General features: G+C 40.2%; 2 protein-coding genes across 3 annotated transcripts in view; both read left to right on the forward strand.

Annotated features, from left to right (window-relative positions):
- The first annotated feature begins 804 nt into the window (after positions 1-804).
- On the forward strand, positions 805-14,575 carry uhrf1 (ubiquitin-like with PHD and ring finger domains 1). Its single transcript, XM_078258750.1, has 17 exons — positions 805-952; positions 2,774-2,936; positions 3,421-3,684; positions 4,120-4,274; positions 5,165-5,380; positions 6,260-6,375; positions 6,575-6,761; positions 7,482-7,605; positions 7,952-8,059; positions 8,203-8,307; positions 8,469-8,575; positions 8,698-8,860; positions 9,081-9,218; positions 9,803-9,905; positions 10,989-11,137; positions 11,839-11,937; positions 12,486-14,575. The coding sequence occupies exons 2-17, from the start codon at positions 2,784-2,786 to the stop codon at positions 12,630-12,632; spliced, it is 2,334 nt and encodes a 777-aa protein (XP_078114876.1). The 5' UTR covers positions 805-952; positions 2,774-2,783; the 3' UTR covers positions 12,633-14,575.
- Positions 14,576-16,202: 1,627 nt separating this feature from the next.
- The window catches only part of kdm4b (lysine (K)-specific demethylase 4B), a 52,982-nt gene continuing 44,511 nt past the window's right edge, over positions 16,203-24,673 (forward strand). For both annotated transcript variants that reach the window (XM_078258751.1, XM_078258752.1), the window contains exon 1: positions 16,203-16,317. The gene's annotated coding sequence lies outside the window, so the exon portion shown is untranslated. The remainder of the gene's footprint in view (positions 16,318-24,673) is intronic.

The raw sequence follows: 24,673 nt of genomic DNA on the forward strand, positions 1-24,673 counted from the left end.
CTTGTAGGTTTATTTATGTTTGCCTTGGCAGGACTCGTGAGTAAAGTGACACTTCTCTTGGGAAATTACATTACACAAAATAAAGGCAAACTGTATTACAGAGACATCTAGGCTTTAGGAAATTAATTTGTGTGCACACCAAGTGGAGGATAGCCTTTGAAATCAGCATGACATGCAGCACCAACAGAGCAATTGTGATTTTTTTTTGTATGTGTATGAAGAGAATGTTGCAAGAAAACACGCGCGCGCGCACACACACACACACACACACACACACACACACACACACACACAGGTCTCTCCTATGTACCCAAATACAGATCCTCCTCTCAGTCAGACTCTAGTTTGAACTGAGTTGGCTTAAAAATACTTTCAGCTCCCGCCAAACTGAAGGGGAGGCAATTGCATATCATTAATTAAACAGAATTATTAAATTGGGGGGGTTCACATAGGGGGGGTTCACATACAAGTTTAACATATTTAGACAATTATTTTGAAGAAGGAAACTCATTGTGTAACCAAATTAAGAAGCAGTCATCCTTCAGACATGATAAACAGCTCCACCAGTGAGGTTGTTTACCAGAACCAACCACCATCTGTCTCTCCGGGATACCGGTGGCGCTCCATAATCTCGCGATAAATGTCCGGAGGCGAGCTGCACCCACGAGAATGTCGTTTCGCGCGCTGAGGCTAAGCTCCAGTCACATTCCAGATCAACAGCTATTCTACCCAATGAGCTCGATTTGCTTAGAGGACATCAGCCAATGGCGAAGCTGGATGTTTAGAGCAGGCGGGATATCAAAGTCTTGAAGAATAACTCATTGATCAATCTCCAACAAGCCATAACGTTAGAGAATTGGTCGTGTAAACCTCACATAGAAGTTATTTGGAGAAAACGTGCGCGTTACTCCGTAAACGTAAATTTCTTGTTTTCACTTTGACGAACAAACAGGTAAATAAGTTTTTTCTTCATGTTCTCATAACTTTTAAAATTGTCCTCATTGATATATTCACTCAGTAGCTAGCTCACCATGGTTAGCTAACTTGACAAAGTCCTACCTCGTTTCTGTTTGGGTTAACGTTACTACACCAAGTTCTCTAGCCAGCTGAACGTGCAATTTAAAATGAATCAAAATATTCAGTCACCAGGACAGTTTTCGTGCTGTTGAATGTACTCTGATTTCTTTTTGATAACATAACGTTACCGTTACCAGTTAAAAGCTCTCTTAAGTTGTAACGTGGTTTGCTGTTAACGTTACGTTAAGCATTGATGGGTGGGTGATGAACTTATCTTGTGGTGTTTATCTGTAGCTTGTACAGCCACATCATGTGTAACTCGTGGTGAAATTACAACTAGCTTTGCCACTTCCTACGAAGCAAAACAAATAAACGCTAACCTCAAACAGAGCGCTTATTTCCCTGTTTTACCGTGTTGGCTGGTGATGAATTGACCCACGTTTTCCGTATGTATTTTGAAAAAAAGTGAATGGTGTCGGTGAAACAACGCGTCTTAGGTGTGAGGAAGTAGTTTGTTTTCGACTCGTGTTTTGTTCACTGGTCTTGGTTGAGTTCGAGCCAGCCGAGCGAACAACACCTCAGCTGAGAGCGCAAAAGTGAACGCCGAGCAGTTAGTATGAACGAAGCGCGGTCTATGGGGACAAATTAGCGTTTTAATATTACAATAATGGATTCCAAACTGCATATTAGGTAGTATTTCGGTATGTTTTATTGTCAGAGAGCGAAGGCACATTGTTTGCCACTAGCGCTCCCTCCCGTCCGGATGTGAGCTTGCTTTTAAAAGAACTGGGAGTGGCCTGCAGCTCAGTTTCCCGCACTGTATTTAAATCAGCTTGTTCCCTCCCTTTCTGATACTCTGTTGAAGTGACAGCCCAGTGCTGACAGCAGCACAATACACGGACCAAGGAGTGGCATAACCATATTGATAAATATAGATCCGTTGCTGAGAAACGCTTATTTCATTATTTGACAAAAAATAATTTGATTTAGTCCTTAAAGCAACCTGCATAACCTTTTTAATGTTGGGATTGGCAGGAACTATATGCTTTGACAATGTCCACGCAGGGCTTTCTAAAAGCAAGAATCAAGGGAGTTCAAATGCTAGCCATGTGTGGATTGAAGGCTAAAACGAGGAGGGAAAGATTAATTTTAAACTTGGCCAGCTCGGTGGGAACAAGGGCTTGGAGATGTTGCAGGCTCACAGTCAGTTAACCTTAATGGTCCATTAACACTTAGTAAGATCTATTTATAGGCCTATCAGTCTTCGAAATGATGGTCAGATGAAATCTGCATGCAGATATTGCATGCAAATACATACAGCGTTTTGGTTCAAATCTTAGTCAAGACCATCAGTAATTGTGGGTATTATTAATGTTTTGTTAATGCATGCTAATAGCAGACAAAACAAATGCTTGTTTTGCTTTGCGAAACTAATTGACCTTTTTAAAATGGTGTGCACCGTGTTGCTTCTAGCAGAAACTGCCGAAACCAACATTTAAGATTAATTCACCGACTGAACCGTCAAGTCTGATTAGACAAAGCCATAGCCGTGTGCCATACCATGTTATTTATGCAAATAAACACAAATGAATAGCAAACTGTGCTCGCCAAAAAAACTGGTTTGCTTTTGATCACTGATGTCAGCTGGAGACTATTAACCGATCCATTAAACAAGACTGATTACTTACACCACATCTAGTAAAAATAATTGCAGTAATTATTGTGGCTATAATGGGTCATGGTGTGGCTGTTACAGGGCAGCTGCAATGTGGATTCAAGTGCGCACGATGGATGGGAAGGAAACCCACCGGGTGGATTCCCTGTCCAAACTCACCAAGGTGGATGAGCTGCGTCTCAAAATCACGGAGCTCTTCAAGGTGGAGCCAGAGAAGCAGAGGCTTTTCTACCGCGGCAAGCAGGTGAGGCAGCATGGTTCAAGTTTTGTTCAGAGGCGTGTCTTTGATGCTATTAGGTGGTAATTGTGTCCCAGTAAGTGAAGTCTAAAAGCTTCTCTCTAGCATTTAAAAAAAATAATAGCTGCCTCTTTAACATAGTTGTTATAAGTCTCTTTTTTTTTTTAAGTTCTTGAGTTGTTTATTCAATCTCAGGTAACATTTTCAGTATGTGAGGGATATACAGTAGGCAATGGTTCTGGATTTCTGCTTTAACGTTCCTAATGAAAAAAAACAAACAGAATGCATAAACAAAACATGCTTGAAATTAAAAAAAAAAAAAAAAGCATGTGATGAATACTAATTTTAAAATTCCTATTATGAAAAAAACTCATGAGTGTGCAGACATGAGCAGGAAAAATGAGGAACCACCGAAACTTGGTAGACTGAAACGAACAATAAAAAGTGCTGCTTTTCTCCTTTTAACTGTCATATATTTGTTTTACATCAGATGGAGGATGGTCATACCATATTTGACTACAACGTGGGTCTTAACGACATAGTGCAGCTGCTTGTTAGACAGATTCCCACCGTCGAAGTCGTCAAAAGCAAGGACAAAGAAGCCGAGCTCTCCGACTCTGACTCTGGTTGTGGCTCGACCCAGAGTGAGTCTGACAAGAGCTCAACTCACGGTGAGGTAGAGGTTCAGACCGCCAGCACCTCTGCCCAGACAAACACCACAGAGCTCATCGACCCGGGGTTCGGGTTTTACAAGGTGTGTTTATTAAAGTTTGTAGTTGGGAATAAATTAGCGGTTATGTTTAGTGTTTACAGGTTGCTTTTGTGGTGAAGAGGAAATCGATTATTTCTGTTTGGGATAGGTGGTGAACAGCTGTAGTGTAGCACCTGCGTTCAGCTCAGTTTGGGAAGAGGTCATCCAGCACGGTCAAATTAGACATGTTGACCCAATGGAGCCGGACTGCATCTAAGACATTTCTCATGCTTTTGGACAGGTTTCATTTTGGGTTGATTATAAGAAGTTGTTTGCGTTGCTGCCTCTAAAACCTGTCGTCCTGTGAAACCTTTTTTTTTTTTTGGTGGACCATTTACAGTACACGTTTGGGGTTACTAAATGCGCTGAAAACAATCACTACAGCTTTTAAAATGTCTCAGAAGATCTTGCTAACTTTTCTTTTCTGTGTGTTTGAAGACCAATGAGTTGGTGGATGCAAGGGACTTGAACATGGGTGCCTGGTTTGAGGCCCAGATCGTGAATGTTACTAAGACAACAAAGACGCCTAAAGAAGAGGCTGCTGAGGCACAGCCAGCAGAGGACGAGATACTGTACCATGTTAAATATGAAGAGTAAGATTCCATGATCATGAACATTCAAAGCTCAAGCACACAACTGAACGTTATAACTGATACAAGCAATAGATAACCAGACTAACCTGCTCTGGAGATTAGTTCCAAATCCCCAAGTTTTATCACAATACGGTATTATATCGCTGTCCAAAGAATCAATATCGCAGAGTCTGCCACCATACGATTCTGATATAATTCAGGGGCCTGTGATCGATATGAGACAATATCATATGCCTAGTTAACACAATCTGTTAAATGTATAACTAACAAAAAGCAACTAAAATATCTGATTTTGACCGTTATTATTACTGAGCTCTTCCAGACATTTAAATGAGAAAAATACATAGAAGTGGGAATTTAAAAATAAAGGTGCTTCCTAAAGATGTGTGTAGATATTTTTACGTTGAATCAATGATATTGGATTGTTGATCATTGAATCGATGCACATCATTCCAGATTGATGTATCGTTGCACCCCGTTTTACCAGTTAAGCAACATAACTTGTGCACTGTATTGGCTGAATTGAAACAAGATGCCGTTAATCTACTACAAATGTTAAACCATTCCTGCTGCTTCACAGAAAAGGATTATGATGACGGATCCTCATGGAATGGCACAATATTGGATTCAGAGAGTTGAATGCTTACTAGACAATGTGGGACTTAAAGTGACACTAAAATATAACTTTAGTGTAAAGTGTATAGACTAACAGTTAGCAGTCATTTGTGTGGTGTAGTTGTTTAAACCTGCTGCACTAGTGATTCACACCATTCAAACATACTTTTATATTTAGCTACACTCCCATGCAGCACTGTGTAGGAAGCACCTGTTGTGGTGTGTGGCTTGCTTTCGAACGGCAAACTGATATGGTATTACATTTACTATCGCAGCTACCCAGAGAACGGGGTGATTCAGTTGCTGGCCAAGGATGTTCGCCCGCGGGCCCGTACGGTGTACCAGTGGCACCAACTGGAGGCAGGTATGGTCGTTATGGTCAACTACAACCCAGACGACCCCAAGGAGCGTGGCTACTGGTACGATGCTGAGATCCAGAGGAAGAGGGAGACGCGCACCGCGCGAGAGATCTACGCCAAGATCATCCTTGGGTAAGGGCGTCGTTGCATGCAAAGTTTTACTTAATGCATTTTGTATTCGCACATAGAGTAAGGGGAACTGCCTCGGGCTGGATCTGAATATTCAAATATTCGTTCGATAGTTAGGTATTTGATTTTCAATTTTGGGATTTCAAATATAAAAAAAATTGAAAAAACGTGCATGCATGCTGAAATTTACTGTGGCGTTTTGTTGGATTAAGCTGCTTGCTGAATCTCCACTAGCCGCTGGCTAATTAGCGGCGCTTTGTCGTCCTTCTCAGCCAAGAACGGAGAAATGTGTCGTTACAAGCGAGCATTCTGATGTGTGTGTGGACGTCTGTATGGTTGTACTGCAGCAACCTGGTGTCGTTTTCAGGCGATTTGATAAAGGTAAACGTAGAAATACGTTAGTTACGGCTGTGCATAATGCCAATCGATGAGGCGCTGGCCGAGCATTCATTCAAAGTCCAAATCAACTTGAGGAGAAAAACAACCCGATGTCAACCTGCTGTGGACAATCTTGTGACGTTAACCAGCGATCAGACTCGTGTGTGGCGGCCCGCGAGTCTCGTAACGTTGACTGTAAAAAAGTTTTTAACACCACAAACGTTAAAAGAAGAAAAAAAAACCCTGTCCTGCAAAAACAAAACAGTCGCTTCATCTCTTGCCTTGTCACATTTTATATTCAGTTTTTCCAAAAGCTGCCTTCAAGTGCGGTTGAAAATGTTGGTTTTCTCCGCCACCGAAGCTTTGAATATTCGCTGTTGAAAAGCACCGACGCTTCGAAGCTCAAACTGCATTTCTGGCTGTAGTGATCTATTATCCCTGCTAAATTTAACGTTTTTTTGCTGTTCTAAACTGACGGTTGATGGTTAGTTTCTTTGTTTGCAGTGATGCTGGTGACTCTCTTAATGATTGCCGGATCATGTTCCTGACTGAAATCTACAAAATCGAGGAGCCTGGTTCTCTGGGTGACACGCCAGCTGGGTCTGAGAGTCCACTAAAAAGTAGGTTAAAAGATGAAGATTAAATTGTAAAGGTGTGTGTGGGTTGTGAGGACTGACTCGTGAATCATCAGGATTTTGAATCTTGTCTGTGTAAACATTTGATGTTAATTGGCACATATAAAACTTGCCCCGCCTGATTTTGAAAATGCTGTATAATGAAATGGAATATACAATATGGTGAAATGTCTGTATTCTCCAGGATCAAATGGGCCTGAGTGCAAGCACTGTAAGGATGATCCCAAGAAAAAATGTCAGTGGTGCAACTGCCATATCTGTGGCATCAAGCAGGACCCTGACAAACAATTGCTGTGTGACGAATGTGACATGGCCTATCACATTTACTGCCTGAACCCTCCACTCACTTCCATCCCTGACGACGAGGACTGGTCAGTAGGATCATATGCAGAACTCCACACTTGACATTGATACATTTAGATATCCTGACATTTTAAAGTTAGGAAATTACCAGTCCTGTTGATGATTAAAGAGCAATCTTGTGGCAATTCTCACCTGTATTTGTAAAGGGATTTTTCAAATGCAGTCAATATTGGCCTAAATAATAATGCTGTTGCTTCCAAGCGGACCTCTGGCCCTGAAAGTGAAGCAAGTGCATAAAACCTGCATTTTGTCTGTTGGCCAGGAGGGTGTTCACTTCACTGGTTGCAAGAAGGAAGTCTGATTGTATAGAAGTCTGTATATATTATATACAGTATATAGTCTGAGAAAATGAAAACCTTTTCCTAACAAGTTTATGCTCTCAATTGCTAGTTTAAAGTCTTCAAAACAGCAGGATGTTTATTTTGTATATGGCTACGTCCACTTCTTTTATACAGTCTAGTTGGTTCCATTACGTCAAAAACTGAATGTTCTCAAATGTTTATATAAACCCAGTAGTCACTGCAGATGCTGCATTCTAAGATCTTCAAGTGCTTCAAAGCTCTGGTCATAGCTGTTTAGTGCAGCTGTAGTTGTAAATGGTTAAGTGTCAGCTGTCTGCTGAATCTAAACACTGAACATGACGAACACTGACCAACCGTCGCTCAGCCTTTTGGTTATCACTTGTTGTTAGATTGTGCTGGAGATGACCTTTACTCCCCATATCTCAGGTATTGCCCAGGTTGCCGTACTGACGCCAGTGAGGTTGTGTTGGCCGGAGAGAAGCTGAAGGAGAGCAAGAAGAAAGCCAAGATGGCTTCTGCTAGCTCCTCCAGCCAGAGGGACTGGGGCAAGGTGAGTGCTGACCGCTAATCTTATTCAGATGTGCATTTTTTTTTTTTAGATACTTAAAATTAGGATTTGGATAAGTCACTTCTAGGCGTGGGGCACCAGTAACTATATCACAGTTTTAAAAGGATAAAAACATAGTTTAGGTTATCATTTGTTGAAATGATGAACAATGAATATTTTATACCACCATGATTTTGTTTTGACATTGGTTACAGTACATACAGTATGTTGGGAGAAATGAGCTTACGGCTTACATACACTCAATGTCCTTGTAGACAACTAGCTGTGTTGCTATACTTGTTAAACACCCAAAATGTTCAAACAAACAATTTACTCCTCCCCCTCCCAGGGAATGGCCTGTGTCGGTCGAACCAAGCAGTGCACCATCGTCCCGTCCAACCACTACGGCCCAATCCCCAGCATTCCCGTCGGGTCCCTGTGGAAGTTTAGAGTGCAGGTCAGTCCACACAACTGAAGAGTTGAATTAATGCTGTTAAAAGAAACTGTTGTAACATACGTGGAGTATAAACAATTCCAAGGTTTTGTGGTCATTTGTTCCAGTGGCCACCAATAATGTTTGAATTCTTTTGACTTTTCTAGGTCAGTGAATCTGGTGTCCACAGGCCTCATGTAGCTGGGATTCACGGCAGGAGTAATGACGGTGCCTACTCTCTGGTCCTGGCAGGAGGATATGAGGATGACGTGGTATGCGGTTTCCCTTTTTTGCCGTTTTGTTTTATCTGTCAAATAAAGGGACTTAAGTTGTTAAGATATGAAACCCATAGGTTTCTGTTGTCCAAAATCTGCTACCAAACCCTTTTGTAGTCTTAATGTGTGTAATATTTGTGATGGGTCTTGCATTGTAGGATGATGGTAATGAGTTCACTTACACTGGCTCTGGAGGGCGAGATCTTTCTGGAAACAAGAGGACTGCTGAGCAGTCGTGTGATCAGACACTTACCCACATGAACCGGTATGATGCTAACGGACCTAACATTATTATAACTTCCTTTTTAATTAACAGGATTTCTGAATTGTCTGTTTTTGCTTCATTTTATTATGCATTTCTAAATTGTTTACTCTGGTTCTCACTAGGGCTGTGGCTCTCAACTGCAACGTCCCTGTCAACGACAAAAACGGAGCTGAGGCCAAGAACTGGAAGGCAGGCAAACCAGTTAGAGTTGTGCGCAGCTGCAAGGGTCGCAAGCACAGTAAATACTCCCCCGAGGAAGGAAACAGATATGATGGCATATATAAGGTGGGGGGGGAACTCTTGACATTTTTCTGTGTCCTTTTTTGGAGTTGTCAACTGGCTGATAGGCACAACAATATTGCGGACTATTAATCTTGGGCTGTGACAATTAACTACTTTGGTTGATTAATAAAATAATTCAGCTGCAAAGATCTGTTGAAAGAAATGAATAGAATGGATTGGACTCGTGTTTGATAAATAATCTTGTGACATTGACTTCCTTCAGGTGGTGAAGTACTGGCCAGCCAAGGGCAAGTCTGGTTTCTTGGTTTGGCGGTATCTGCTGAGGCGTGATGATGATGAGCCGGCACCATGGACCAGAGATGGCAAGGAACGCATCAAGAAGCTCGGTCTCACCATGCAGGTAGAGATGTTCATTCAGACTACATTATACCAAGAGGGCTTCTGTATACAAACGGTCTCAGTTCTTTGTTTGCAAGGGTGTTAGGATGTGATCAGCTCCCAGTTAATTGGTTGGATTCACAATGCAATTAAATGAAAACTAAATACTTTTAATGTGATTTTCACTGAAGATAAACGGACAGTAGTATGGTTAAGTATATGATAAGGGTATACTTAAATGTGAAATGTCCATTTTGCTTAGATTTTTGTGTGGGGAAAGAAAAAATAATTTAAGTAAATAAAACGTTTGCCTTGTTTTTACAAAGCAGATCCTGAACTCAGCATAATTAGATTGAAGTATAAAAATATCTAGATAAAAATGTCCCAATGAAGATGTACAACAAATGTTTAAACTTGGGCGAACATGCTAATGTTAGCATGGTTTGTCAACATTGCACTAAACATTGTATACACATATTTAGCATCTTCATATTGTTAAACATTTTTAATTGTTACATGGTAGATGTTAATACGCATGCAAACATTAGCAGAGCTGATTGCTAGCAGTAGCATAACTTCAATTAAATGGACTAAATGTTGTTCTAGTATCCTGCTGGCTATCAGAAGGAGAAAGAGAACAAAAATGAAGTGGAGGAGGCGGCGGCGACACCCAGCAAGGCAAAGAGGAAGAGAAAATCTCAGGGCAGCGGTAAGTTCTGTGGGTGTTGGTGTTTTTACCAGGGATGCTAATTTTTAAATTATTTTTTTCTGACTGATAGCTGACCATCGTTAACCGATCAATAACCATCCACCAACAATGTTGCGTGTATTGTTGTGGACACATGCAGCCACTTTCCTGGGACCGCTTGCACACAAGTCTGCAGCTGTCCGGAGCAAATGTTCGAGCCCGTCTCCACCGCATCCACCTGCGAGTTTGTCAGCTATGTGTCTGCCTGCAATACTCTGTGTGAAGGATGGCCGATTTAACCCACCAGTCACGTAGCTCTCCGCTGTGAGCACCGTCCAGCAACATGCCACTTGCTAGTGCAGTTAAAGGTGCTGTAGGTAGGATTGTGAAGATCCAGGACTTAGCCAAAGAATTTGATCATCATCAACTTGTCAGTCCCTCCCCTCCTTTCTGCTAGAGGCCAAACGGTCTCCTGAGCCCCTCCCCCCACAGGGTAAAAATGAATGTGTGTGCATGAGCAGTGATTGGCATGCAGTTAGACATTGTCGGTTAAACGGTTAATCGCCACATCCCTAGTTTTTACTTTTACCTAGTATTCAACAGCAGTTCATACAAAACTGCTGCGAATTAGAGCCTGCATTGGTGGAGTATCACGGTGGCATACAGAAAGTGGTATTGCCGGTAGGAGTGATCATGATTTCCGGGTGTTCTGGATTTCTTTTTTCCTGTGTAGAAACTAAAGGTGGGCAATATGGAGATAATCAAATATCGCAGTATTTTTGACCAAACGCCTCCATATCGATATTGCGGTGATATTGTAGGTTTGCCAATTGGTGCTTTCACAAAATATATACACATTGAGGTGTTTTTTAATAAATCATCGGTAATGTGGATATAATGAAGTGGGTAAAGGCAAATTAATAGAACAGCTAGAACAGTCTGGTAAGTAATGCACCCTGTAGAACCAGGAAAAGACAACACTTATGTCATATCAGGATGAACAAAATCTTAGATATCTAGTCTCATATCACGATATTGATATATTGGTACAACGGCCACCTTTTATACTCTGTAGTGAATTTAAAATGTGTTTCTTTCTGTCAGATTCCTCCAAGACCTCACCAGCCAAGACTCCTAAGAAAATAAAGGTAGAAGTGTACAAGCTTACCCAGGGGCAGAAAGCCCTCATCAAGAATGACAAGCCAAACAAGAAGCTGTGGGATGAAGCCATGGAGTCACTCTCACTTGGGCCGGTGAGCATTGCTGTGTATTTGGTGACGTCACCAGTAGGGTTTCTAAAAGCGTAAGCTTGTGTTTGGAGGAAACTGTGGGTCTATTTGTCATGCGTATGGGTGGGAACAACGAAGACATTGAGACATTCTGTGACAGTGAGGCAATAATGATTTGTGGTGATGAATTCATGAGTGATGTTAAGTTGAATAGAAGCCCCAGCATAACCAGCAACACTTAATACATTATATTGAATTGATTGGCTTTTTCAATTAAATTCACACCAATCTCAAACGTATTTACCTTGGACATAAACATGTTGCCAGTCGCATGGTTCTGGTGATAACAAGAAATCGCAAAAGTTTTGCACACAAAGTTCTATTGACAACAAATCTGTGCTTACAGTGGATGCATTGTTGAACTAAAATGGCTTTTATGACATTTGGTGGCGCTTTGTCAGTGCTGGAATTTGCTGCTTCTTGAAACTACAGTCTGAACTAGTTGTCTCTAGATGGGTATTTTGTTTACAAGCAAGTGTTTACAGAGGAGCTTGTTGGTGTCAGTTCTGCAAATGATAACCGAGGTGCTCAGGAAATCTCTCGCACTTACGAAATGGCAAAAGGCTGGGTCTGTCGGTACAAAAAACAGCTGAGAACTGCGTTAAACCTCCTGCTAGTGATGGGGCAGTTTTGTAACGTATTTACGCACGTTTTTGTTTCTGCAGAAATTCTTAAACAAAGTTGAAGAAGTTTTCCTCTGCATTTGCTGCCAAGAAGTGGTCTATCAGCCCGTCACCACAGAGTGCCAACACAATGTCTGCAGGGTAAGAAACTACCATTGTCCCACATTTTGGGATCCCAAATGACCACTTAATAGCAGGTGTAAAAAGAGTTAACAAGACTCCATGGATACACTACCTTTGCAATATATCACACTTAGATGCATTTACATCTTTAAAATACAGGGCGCAAGGAAAATATTGGAACAGCTTGCTTTTTGAATATGACTTAATTATATGCAGTTACTCAATCATACCTCTTCTGAAGCGTTGAAGGATGGTTTTGATGTATGACCTAAAAGATGCCATTTATCTTATTTTGCAGTAGTGGTGGGGGTGAAATGAAATCTTAAATGTCATGGTAGCTGCAGTAGCTTTAGATCTCTCTCCCCCCCTACCTTTCACCCACCAAATGTTTCTGAAACAAATGGCATTGTGGGAAATGCAGGAAACCACTAGCTAAAGGTTACGACTAAGTGAATCTTAAGTTTACAAATTGATATTTAACAATACCACCTGTTAAACTGTGACATTTAATTGCAAAAAATAGTAGAGCGCCAGAAAGTGAAAGCTGTTGTTTCTTTCTACCTCAGGAATGCCTTCAGCGGTCCTTCCGGGCAGATGTGTACACCTGCCCGGCCTGCAGGCACGACCTGGGCAAAAACTACTCCATGACCGTCAACCAATCCCTGCAGGATATTCTAAATCAGTTTTTCCCAGGGTACAGCAGTGGGCGATGATCATTGGTTCTGCCTACGCAGCCCTGAAGGAAACGCGATGTAAACTGTAAGGGGAATTTTCAGTAGAGGCAATAAAGAATCAATTTCTCTTAATATATTTTTTATGATTATAAAACTACAATTTTGTTATGGACTTCAATGCCCAATTCTTAATCTTGGATCTGCCATGATGTGTAGTTGAAGATACATTTTAATTTGTAACTGACCCATTACTCCGTTAATACCTTACACCGTCATTTTACTTCCCTGGGTTTCATTTTTGTTCCATTAACTAATGCTAATGTTATCCACATTGTGAAATGTTTGTTACCTTCAACTAAATCCCTCCATGTTTAGCACTCCTTAGGAGAAGGTTAAGTCAAAAGGGGTTTAGCCGTTTAACTTGTTTGGAGATTCTTTTGTACAAGGCTAATATTTGAAACTGGTCTTATCTAGTCTGCCGTTCGTTTGGCTGTGGTCCGTCGTCATTTTTGGTGCTTTTTTTTTTTTTTTTAAATCTGAGAAAGTAGTCGGGGGTTTTAATTGGTTTACCTTCACATAATATAGTCTTGACAGACTTCCAAATGTGACACTTTCTGTTTGTCTTGACATGATCAGGTAATTGAAATTGCTCCAACATGAAAAGTGAACACAGCTGCTTCATAAAATGTGGATAAGGCCTGAACTACAAGCACAAACTGAACCATTTAAAGTTTTGTGTTTTCTGCTTGTCAGCAGTCTGAAAGGAAGTGTCTTGTTTGGGAACTGTGTCATCAAATGTGGTTGGATTTTTCTAACTTGTGTATTGGTTCCTTAAAGGTGCACTATGAGTTCCTGCATGGTTTCAGTGCGATTTTCATTTTGTCTCAAATCGTAGGGATCTCTCCTTGATCTGCTAGCTGCCTGCCCCCTGAATACACTGTGAAAAAGCCCGGTCTCGAGACAACACAGAGGTCGTAAACGTCAAACACGAGGCACAGACTGTGCACCAAAATACAACAAACCACTCCAGCCAATCACCGACAAGATGGTTGGGGGTGGGGGTTAGCGACAGTCAGTCAGTCATGACCGTTACGGAAACATGGGTGGGAGGGGGGCGCGCTTGCTCGGCTTTGTTTGCAATTTACTTGGAACGTCAACAGAAGTGACCATGCAGGAACTCCTAGTGCACCTTTTTTAAATATTTTCATTCTATAATTTTATATTTGTATATGAAGTTTTGTTTTAAAAGTTATGAATTTGATACAACCTTGGAAGCTAAACATGATGGATTCTTGAGGCCATTATATACTGTGGTGAAGATTTGGATTTCCCTTGTTTTGGAAAAGGTTTACTTTGATAAAGTCCAAAGAAACAAAAGTGCTTAACCAAGAGTGTAATGTAGAACTCCCATCTATCGAGATCATTAGACATTGTCCCTGACACTTCAACCTAATTGAGTCTAGAAACTTGTATTTGTTTTGCTAAAATTTCAATTTATGTTTTCATCTTTTATAATCTATTACTGCCATCTTTGTGGGGGGTGTTCCATCAGATTTTGTCTCCTGTGGTCACTTGTAATATGTGACCTCCATTTTAAAGAAGAAAAAAACGGGAAATGCTTGCATCGAGATGGGACATTAAAAAAAAACCTAAAAAAAAAACCAAACACTGCTCCTGAAATTTGATATTGTATCAGCTAAATTATCTGAATTTGACTACTTTTGCCGTTGCCTTTTGTCATATGTGAATATTTGATGTTGAATTTCAGCAGCAGTGGACAATGTCCATCCACATGCTAGCACTTTGTGTTTTAATGGAGACAAAGATTTTCATAGGCTGGGAAATGTATATTTCTTCTGAAATTGTATAATTTTTTTTTAGTCCATTTGTTCATTTTGATATGTAGTTTTTAGAATTGCTTGCACACGTTTGGTGCAAAGAACTGTCAATACATTTTCAGTGTTATTAAAAAGTAAAAATTAGGTATTTTATTTTTGTTTTTTTGGGGGGGGCGACGACTTTCTAGTGATGAATATTGACTTAATCTTGAAGGTTTTATCCATCGGTGGAGCATGGGAGTGGCTTCTGGGGCTACAGCCTTCAATGTTTCCTCAAAAGCCCTGAATCTTTTGAGTTTTTTACTTTGTGTCATTTCCCCCTTGTCTCTCTGACTGGACCCGCAGATCAATGGAGGAAAAAGTTCTAAATCATCTATAGGTCCGCCCTTACATTGTTATGAGGGGGTTGTCTTGTGTGGGTCGTGTTTCATTTAGTCTTGTCACCTCAGTGAGCAAGCTTGCTAGCTAACATAAGGAAGTTTTCCCTGAGGACAGGAGAAAACCTGTGGTGTGGGACAAGAGGGAAAGGAGTGAAAAGCAGAAGTTAAGAGAAGGAAAGAGGAGAAAAAGCCAGGAAAGGAGTAAATAATTGGTTGAGAAGAGGACAGAAGTGACCATCTGAAATTGAGGCGTGAGGAAGAGAAGAGGGAGGAGTAAAAGAGAATCAAAGCGATAACAGGAAATTGGATATGAAAGCTTGTGGAGAAAGCAGGTCAAATGGGAGGAACAAGAAATAAAAATGTTGAGAAAAAAAGGAATGGGCCCTGGCCCACCTAAATGGAACAGGGCCATAATTAATGTTATTAATTACTCCTTTATTTGCCCTACAATGCCACGTCAGAATGGCTGCTGTGAAAAGGGCCTTTTTGATACAAAATTCAGATGTAGGCTCTATCATGTTTTACCTAAATGATGTACAGATTTTTGGGCATTCTATTATCTGAAATGGCTTGAAAAATAATGCATAGCTGGGGGGGGGGGAAGCATGTCCTGGACTAGGGCAGGGTATTGTTTAAAAAAAATTACGATACCAGTACCCTTAAAGTTATACTGATTTTCACATGAAAGATTGCTTATGGTGATTGGCTGCAAGCAAAGCCATACAAATAGTATTTTTTTCTCTAGATCTGGATAAAAAAGGGATCGAAATGCAAGTACAGTTTGACTGGAGAAGTTTCGATACTACTCAGTACTGGGTTATTTCGGTCGATACCTTAGCTTAAAGGTATCTAGTATAGATAGGGTACCCCCTAGATTGTTTACATCTGGCTCCAGCCCTTGTTTGAACCATGACCGTGTAATGCCTTTTTTGGTCTGACAAGGATACAATTACGAGTTTTTCAATGATATATTTTAAGTACAGAACTAATTTTAATCTTGAATTCTTATTTTAAAATTAGAAAGTCAGCCAAACGCCAATATTCAGAGAATTTTGAGAAACAGTAATTTTTAGAAACAAAGCGTGATGATCAGCGTTTTGGACAAACTTTTGAACTCTTACGAGAATACTGGTAAAATTGTGTTTCATTTACAAATAGTTTTTTTATCTCATGGTGAACAAAGCATAAAAGCCTTTAGCGAACCTAGTAGTGTCGACGTGCACGTACGAGTGTACGAGCACCGAGGACGAGTAGTAGTGGTCGTCTCTTTTCATTGGTTGATTTGTGTGTCAATCAAATAAACAAACCTTATCGTCGGGTTTGCGACTAAAGAAATCTATCATCCGGGTGATTAAACCAATCGCAATGCGTAGTTTCAGAGGTGGGCGTGACTCCGGATAGACTCAGCTAGCTAATGTTAGAGGAAAATCCAACCAAGGAATATTTACAAAACGAAACCAAATAGATTGAACAAAACAGGGAGAGGACAATACTTTGCTGCAGGAGGTAATATTCCCCAAACTGGATTCATTTGGTTCAATCGCGAAGACCGTATTCTCGTTTGGTGTTGTGTGATGGCTGTCGTCGCGGTGTTTTGTTTTTTCTAAATTCAGATATGGAAGTAGCTAGCTAATGTTACCTAGCTAGCTAGAAGCTAACCAGCGTTAGCTAAGAATTCATACACGTTAAGACACGGTGAAGTGTGGTTAAATGTAACCGTTGGTTTTGCGTAATGTTATATGTACCACTTAGGTAGCTAGATTGCATTGAAGGTTAATATGAGTTCCACATTTTACCCATTTTGAAGCGCTTCAGCTCCGGTTTTTAGGTAAAATGCTAACAGGTAACGTTAGTTGTGCATAGCAATCGTCGCCCTTAGCAGCAGCAGCAGCCTGTAATAGCTGCTCATTTTAAATCTAGCAGCGTCGCATTACTGTCACGTCAGAAATACGAATCAACTATCAAGAGAATAAATACTGTTTATGAGTATTACCATCTCTGTACTTAGTAAGGAGAACAGTGTGCTGCAATATTGAATCAAGTTGCGGGCCCAGATAGAGTTAAAGGGGCTGTTTAGGCCTCTTTTTTTGTTGTGGTTGACAGCTGGGGGGTCATGTGGCCTGCCATGATCCACAGAGTCTCGGTTACACATTTTTTGAAGGAGTGACTTTTTTGAAAATAAAACTTGTAGTATCGTCAAATTGTCGGTTTATGACAACCCTTTATTTTGAAAGACATGCATTTCTCAGTCGCTAAGAAGGAAATACTATTGTGTTCAAGTCGGATTTATTTAAATATGTATTATATTAAATTCAGCAAAGCATACCTAACTCTTGCTTGAAACCTGACTATATTGTTTCCTGCTCTACAGGGTGTTTGTGCTTGATGCAAATGACTTTTCTGCATTTCCTGCATTTGCCTTGCCTTGTAGTAGGAACCCAAAGATGTGCATGAAGTTGTAAGTTGCGCATGAGAAGCTGCATGTAGTGCATATTTAGGGATGCAGTGATGTGTTTTTGTGTGTGTGTTTATCTTGTTTACACCAGAAACAGTATTGGCACTATCCAAACTAGGGATGCTCCGATACAGATATCGGATAGCAGACCGATATTGATTCAATTAGCTGGATTTGGTATCAGTGATATATTCAATAACATTCTGTGTTTCAATACCAGATACATTATATACTGGAATTCCATTCCTGCTTAAAGTGGCTATATGTAACTCTCAGTTTGTGTTGATTCTAGCGGCCGCTTTGTACAAAAGTGGTAGTGTTTTTACCACAACTGCTGCTGTAAAGGTTCTTTCTTTACGGTGCTGTATTGCCAACTGTATAGTACTGAGTTAGCATTACCGGGAGTTCATATAGTCATGATGAATGTTTTGGTCAACCAGAAAATCATTCATTTACGATGAGAGAATAAGTTACAGATGCATCGTTGCATTTCAAGTGTTGCAAACGGTAACTTCGCTTTGGATGTCTCGTGAGCTAAACCAGGTATCACTGTCACTGTGTCACGAGCCAAAGCATTAAGAAATTGTTGCAGCAACCAACGTAATAATAACTTAGATGAATAGCGCATTTCATGAAACCCACGGGTAGAGTGGGATGGTTACTGCAATACCGCGGTCATGTGACGCCTACCGCGGGTCTGAGCTCGTCACTGTCATCCCCGCAAAAAAAACATTGGCCTGCACATGTGTGCACGTTGTGTCTAATGACATGAATTCATTGATTCTAATGACATGAATTGTGTCTGATGACATTGTGTCTTACATGAATTCAAGGTTTTCTTATCATCAAAAGATGGAGCAAATCCGACCTTTTGCGAGTTGGGGAGCGCAGTGTTCAATGACACATAATAACATTCCATTCGTGTTGACTATAGACCCTTTGCACATGACGTCATGCTCCACTCGCGCGAATTATGAACGTCATGACGGACGGCGGAAGAGCTATGCTGTAGATGGACGGCAGGCTAAACGCGTACCTTTTCGTTAGTGTTTGTGTTCTCGCATTCACAATCTGCAGAGTAATCCTCACCAACACAAGCATGTGTATGTATTGCCTTTCTGTTTTAAATGAGTGCTAAATAAAATTATCCTCAACCAGCTAGCAAGCTGCCGTGCTAACCAGCTGTTCCTGCTAACAGGTCCAACTCGATGACGACCCACATAACTATCATCGGTTATTCACTGACCTAGCTACATATCCAAAAAAGAAAGCCGTTCCCTTGATCATTTAACTTAACACACATACAAAACGGAAACTAGCTTCAAAAAGGCCAAAAAAACGTGTTAAATGCGGGTCTGCGGAGCTCCTACCATGGCTAGCTGACGAGCTAGCTGCATCTAGCTTTGGACTGCTAGCTAGCTGCTACCCATTGCGTCGTAATATCCACCGGTCAAATCTTAACATAGGCTACAGCGAATATAATCACAGATAAGAAGATGGCTAGATGTTACAATTATGTGTGGTTACTACTGATCATAGACACTCCGTGATTTACTGCATGTATTAACGTGTGATAGATAATTAATGACTGCACTTCCCAGAGCTGGGATGTGTTCAGGCATCCATTAGATAGTTGCATTGGCACACCCAGTGAACAACGGTATGTGGGTAGCCACGACCGACCATGTCCTCTAAAAACATGGGCTACGTGTTTATATAAATCTTAAGTGAAGAATAGATGTTAATACAAAATAAACCCTTGATTGATGTCTTATCTTTGCTGTTATGAGGTACCTCCCCCCGCCGTTAGCGTAGCATCGCGTACCTGTAACCTAGCCAGCTACAGAGAACTGGTAAGCATCCAGACTTTTAAAAGCTTTGTGTATTACGGTAGGAAAGGCAAAGACATTTATCTGTTCTCAGCTGAGGTAGACACATTAACGTTACAGCTGCAGTGTTTACCATTGCACATTAGCCTAGCAGCTAACGAGGTTTCCTTCTGTTTATAGCTTTATCCCGATAAAACGGCACAGTCGAATTTCAGCCTGCATGCATGTTTCGTAGCCTAAAACAGAGTGGCTTATATTGGTAGAGAGAGCAACCAGTTAGCGGACTGTCAAGTCGCCCTCTCTGCTCTCTGTCTGCTCAGCTGCTAGACGGGCTGCACTCGGGCAGCAACATGTTGTAAGGTTTAAGCCAATGTTTTTCGGGGGTAACGCCATTCACTTTACCGGCAGTATTGACACTAGATAAAGCCACCGTGTCTTGAGAAGCTCTAGCTTGTTGTTTTATTGTTCTCTTTTAAGTCACTTTACATTAACTTTGCTATCTCTTTTCCTTACAGCGGCACTCATACGCTACTCTCCGTTACCGCTCGCTCTCGTTGCGTGACCACACGGGCACTGACGTCACTCACTTAAGGCACCCTGCCATTCTCGCTCTTACTTACGCTACTCTCGTAAGGGGGTTGCGGTTTACCGCTCTACCGTGGGAATTTCTTGCTTTTCAACCGCGGTAAGAAAAAATCCATACCGTCCCAGCCCTACCCACGGGCGCTTTACACAAGTAACATTACAAGGGGACAAGGGAAAAGGCAATAGTATGCCAACAGAAACATAGACTAAAAAGATTAAAACGACGTACAACCACATTGCGCATTGTAAAGTTATTTTCAGGGTTCGTACGGGTGCTTGAAATCCTTGAAATTGCTTGAATTTTGATGTTGTGTTTAAGTGCTTATTTCTTTCACAACAAATACCTATCTGACTAAATAAGTCATTTATTAAATGGAAAAATAAAATGTTGGAGAGCCTAAAATGAAACCTGCTCGCTTGCATGTGTGACTGCGATCTGCCAAGTGTGACTCCGCCCCCATGAAACCACTACTGCACCATGCCGGGAGGCGATATTACGAATCCTACAATGGCTACGCCAAGACCCGCCCTTTAATAGCATTTATTGGCCAGGCGTCCATGCTTACGCAAGGTAACGTAACCCCATTTGTACAGGTCGGCTATCAAATGCCTAACCCCAACCAATCGAGCTGCTTCGTAGGGCGGGTCTTGGCGTGGCCATAGTGGGATTCGTAAATTTGCTGCTGGGAAGTTCTCGTTTCAATGTACGTTGGCTGGAAGATGAAAAATACAAATTATGGATTAAACGGGAACAAACCCCACGAGTTGCCTCTTGTAAAGTCTGCAAAAAAGACGTGCAGCTTTTCACAATGGGCGAGTCTGCGCTCTCGAGTAACGTGAAGTAAGTTTCAAGTAAGCCTACTGAGAGTAGGTGTGAAAATGTAATGTTAGTATTGCATGTCCGTTATGGCACGTTCATTTGTGGAATATGTAGTGAACATAGCCAAAGTTACATCACAGTAAATGTAATGTTAACTACCCGAAAATTAAAACCTGCAAATGTTAGCCCAGTGCAGAACAACAATCATTGATTGCTGAACAGAAATCGTGTCATACAAGTAGCCTACTGTAAGGTTGAGGATGGCTTTATGCAGTATTTACACTGCTCTATTCCAGTAGATAAATGTATATGTCTTGGCAATGAAATACATTTTTTTTTTTTCAATTAATATAGGCTATTCATGAGGCAGGTGCCTGTGCATTGTCAGAGTCTTCTTGGTTAAAATTGATTTACAGGTTGTTGTTGGACTGTCTCAGATTTTGTTCAAACCTCGTCTATATCAAGAATGTGTCCAAAAACCAAGGCCTGTAAAATATTTCTGTTCAAATCCTATGTCTTCATATTTTCAGGCCTTGAAATTACTTCAGTTTTACAGCCTGAAAATCACATTATCTGGGAAGCAATATTTGGACATTAATAATGAAAAGTATTATTCAGGTTAGAGAGAGAGACAGGCAGCCCAAACTTTGTAGGGTGGAAGACAAACATGTCAATATGACTGAACCATTACACGTTTGTACGGCATGCCCTAGATTTGGAAAAAAGTGTGAAAAGACTGACATTAAGGGTAGCATAAACTTTGAGCAAAATCTAAGAGGGCGCAGCAACTGTTTTCCTGGATTTAGTCTGATTTGACACAGAATGAGCCAGCTGCATGTCATTTGGCTCACATCCTCCCACTCAGTGCTACTCTCCATAGCTGTCTTACTTGTATGTTATGTTGTTATGAACCATGAAAATATCTGATCCTTCTGCTATTACGAAACACAATTTTGGCTGTTTTTATAGCATTATCTCTTTTAATGTGATAAAAACACAAAATAATTTTGACTATGTATTGGTATGTAATTTACGGTGGTGTAAGGTGCTGGAAAAATCTTTAAAATGGACCTTGAAAGTGCTTGAAAAGTGCTTGAATTTGACCTTGGAAAAGGTGTACTAACCCTGTATTTTATTAATGAAATAGACATATTACACATGAGGGCCAATTCGGGTGGGTTTTGAATAATTTACAATCCCATAATTGTCTTTTTCTGTTGAAAGTGCGACCGAAGTTGACTCACGTTATCGCCCATTGTCCTTTACTTTCCCTTTTAGCTTTTAGTTCTTCATTTAATTTCCTTCTTTTCTGTGATGGTCCTGCCCCAGTATCGGCCATAACTACAGCATATAACTTCTAAAATAACATTAAAATACAATTAGGCCTATATAAAGATATCCTGCTTCCTTTTACCTAGCTCCCCTGGCTGGGTACGCTAACTCAGGCTTTTCTGGTGTTACAAAGAGATCTATGACCCATCAGAATGTGTTACTGTAGCGCCGTCTACCTGCCGCAAATCATTCTCTGATTTTGCGGGAAAAATCAGACCCTGGCAGATGCCTTACTAAAAAGTATATAAAAATAACGTTCTTTTCACTGTTAGTCTCAGTTGCTGTTACAGGTCATTTAAGACCTTTGTATGGAAAATGACAGAGCTTCAGAAACATTAAAAAGTTACGTATAGTCACTTTAAGTTTTGACCAATTTGTTGCTGCATTTTACAGGTTTTTACCAAGTTGCTGGTGCACGTTTATTTATTTATTTATTTTTTTTAATGTGTAATTTGTCCATAGAAATCCCCACCAATCGGTCCAAAAACGTCCCCGTTAGATTGTAAATGCCGTAAACCTATTCTTTGTAAATCTTTACAACCATTCCTTGACAGAACCATGCAGGCCTGCTTTTTTCAAAACACGTGTGAGCGTTGCAGAGCAAATGCAGACGTAAAAGGGGTTCATATTTTCAGACATGCCAATCCTAAAGCTTAACTCTTTTTTTTTTTCCTCAGTCATTATTTCATTGTTTTATTTATCTAGCCTACTGGTATATATCATGTGTGATTGACACTTAAAGTGGCATATTTCTGGCAATTGGGTACTGCCATTTGGAAAATGTTGATTGATTTTTATTTTATTTTTTGGGAGGCACCTGTGTGTTTGACAGTGCCAATGACATCTAAGTTACTCTTCAAACGGATAACTTCTTGTCACCTGTTTGTGTGTGAAACAAACGGTTAATTTCATGTGACCTGCTTGTTTGGAGAAAACTAATTTCAAAAACATTTTTTTTTAATCTTTGATGCAATGCATTCTCTCCTGGAGCAGTCAGGATCTTTCAAGAGCACAAAACTGTGCGCTCTGCTCAAAATACACAACTTTATTCTCCCTGCTGACATAGCTGTGCTTTTAAGAAAGGTGCACCTTTTTAAGGAAGTTAACATTATGGTTCTGATTCAGCTAATAATAATAATAATAATAATAATAGTAGGCTAATTGTTGGATCAAACCTATCCAGGGTTGCTAAAGGCCTGCATGGAGATATGCTTTACATCATTATAACTATTAGCAATATTTCCCCATTTTAATGTATATCAAGATATGGCAAATTAATGCAAATACTGATGTTTACAGCAATGAAAGGATGCTTAACACAGGACAAAACTCAATGTGTAAAAAAAAAACAACAAAAAAAAACTTTTAATAAGCACTTTTCTTCGTTTTTTTTATTCCATCTTTATTTAAATTACATTTCATGTCACATACAATTCAGCGGAGCAGTGTTTTTAAAATTTTACATTCAACAAAATAGACACATTTTTGATTTTATGAAGTAGAGGCAAAAAGGGAGCAGCATACTAGCTAAGCTATAGTATGTATGCTGTGTCATGCGAAAAGAAAATATTTTGGTAATATTACGTTGTAATCACATTAAGTGTTTCCACAGTAAGGAAAAACAACCCCTTGATTGTGACACAGAACCACTAAGCAAGTGTTAAAACCCTCTATTGCATGAATTATTTTTTAAACATGGTAAAAATGTCTTGATGTGTTTTTATGACTCCAGGTTGCTTAAATAATGCAAATGTAAAAAAAAAAAAAAGAAAGGTGTATTTGGTAATTTTAACTGGTTTAAATGATGAAAATTGAAAGTTTACTTACCCCAGATAACAGTTGAATTTTTGTTTCTCAAAGAAATGCTTCTAAAATAATAATACAAAAAAAACCTACATTTTGGCTGATACTGGAACATGAGCTTCAGTGTGGTACGTTGTGCAGAATAGATTAACCAGTTTATTGTTTTCAAGTTTTAAATTTAAGCTCCTGGTCCTGTATTTATCAAGCTTCTCAAAGTGCCATTTTAGTCTTAAAGCAACGCCAAAGATTCTTTTGTACCTTTAAAATAATGTTTCCAAAATCGTTTCAGTGGTTCAACTCGTAACAGGGTGAACGGCACTTCTGCATTCACTTTGCGGCCCTCTATCGGCTAAAACCGCACTATGCAAGTTTGCCAGATCGGGTAGTGGATCTGTAGTTTGAATGAGAACGGTAATGGACAATTCCCGCTTCCAACCTGTAGGGGGGGGCGAAGAGGAAAAGTGCTTTGGTGATGCTTTATGTGCAGAGAATTCATGAAATTTCCTCCTACTTACTTTCAAACTTAAGTATAAAAGCAAGTTATCAAATTTCTTAAAACTAAGAATCACTCTTACTCTCCGTTATTTAAGACAGCTTGAGATCTCTCTCAAGGAGTTGCCAGTAGGGGGCTTGTGATGGCACTGAGGAGACAGATGTGTTGAATTTTTCAGGAGAGGAAGAATCTTTTTGGAATGTTTGACAACGAGCAGTTAATCAAATGGTATCGTTTGGACAGAGCAGGCATAAAATCCAGGCTGTATATAGGCAGGTCAGTTAACAGCACACCGGTTTAAAATTTGTGATTAAGACATGTCATTTCCAATGTGTACTGTATATCATAATGTATTCTCTTGAGAATTCTTTATTGTCCCATATGTGTTGAATGTAAACTCCTCTTAGATAAATTCACATTGAATGGTGAAATTCCTGAGAATATTCTTAAATGAGGAAATCTATTCAGTGATTGGTCCATGCCTATGTCGTCATCCAAAATCCCGTTTGTGGCACAGCAAAGTGATGTGACTCATCTCTAAGACT

Source organism: Sander vitreus, chromosome 9 (assembly GCF_031162955.1).
Source record: "Sander vitreus isolate 19-12246 chromosome 9, sanVit1, whole genome shotgun sequence".
In the NCBI taxonomy this organism is placed as follows: domain Eukaryota; kingdom Metazoa; phylum Chordata; class Actinopteri; order Perciformes; family Percidae; genus Sander; species Sander vitreus.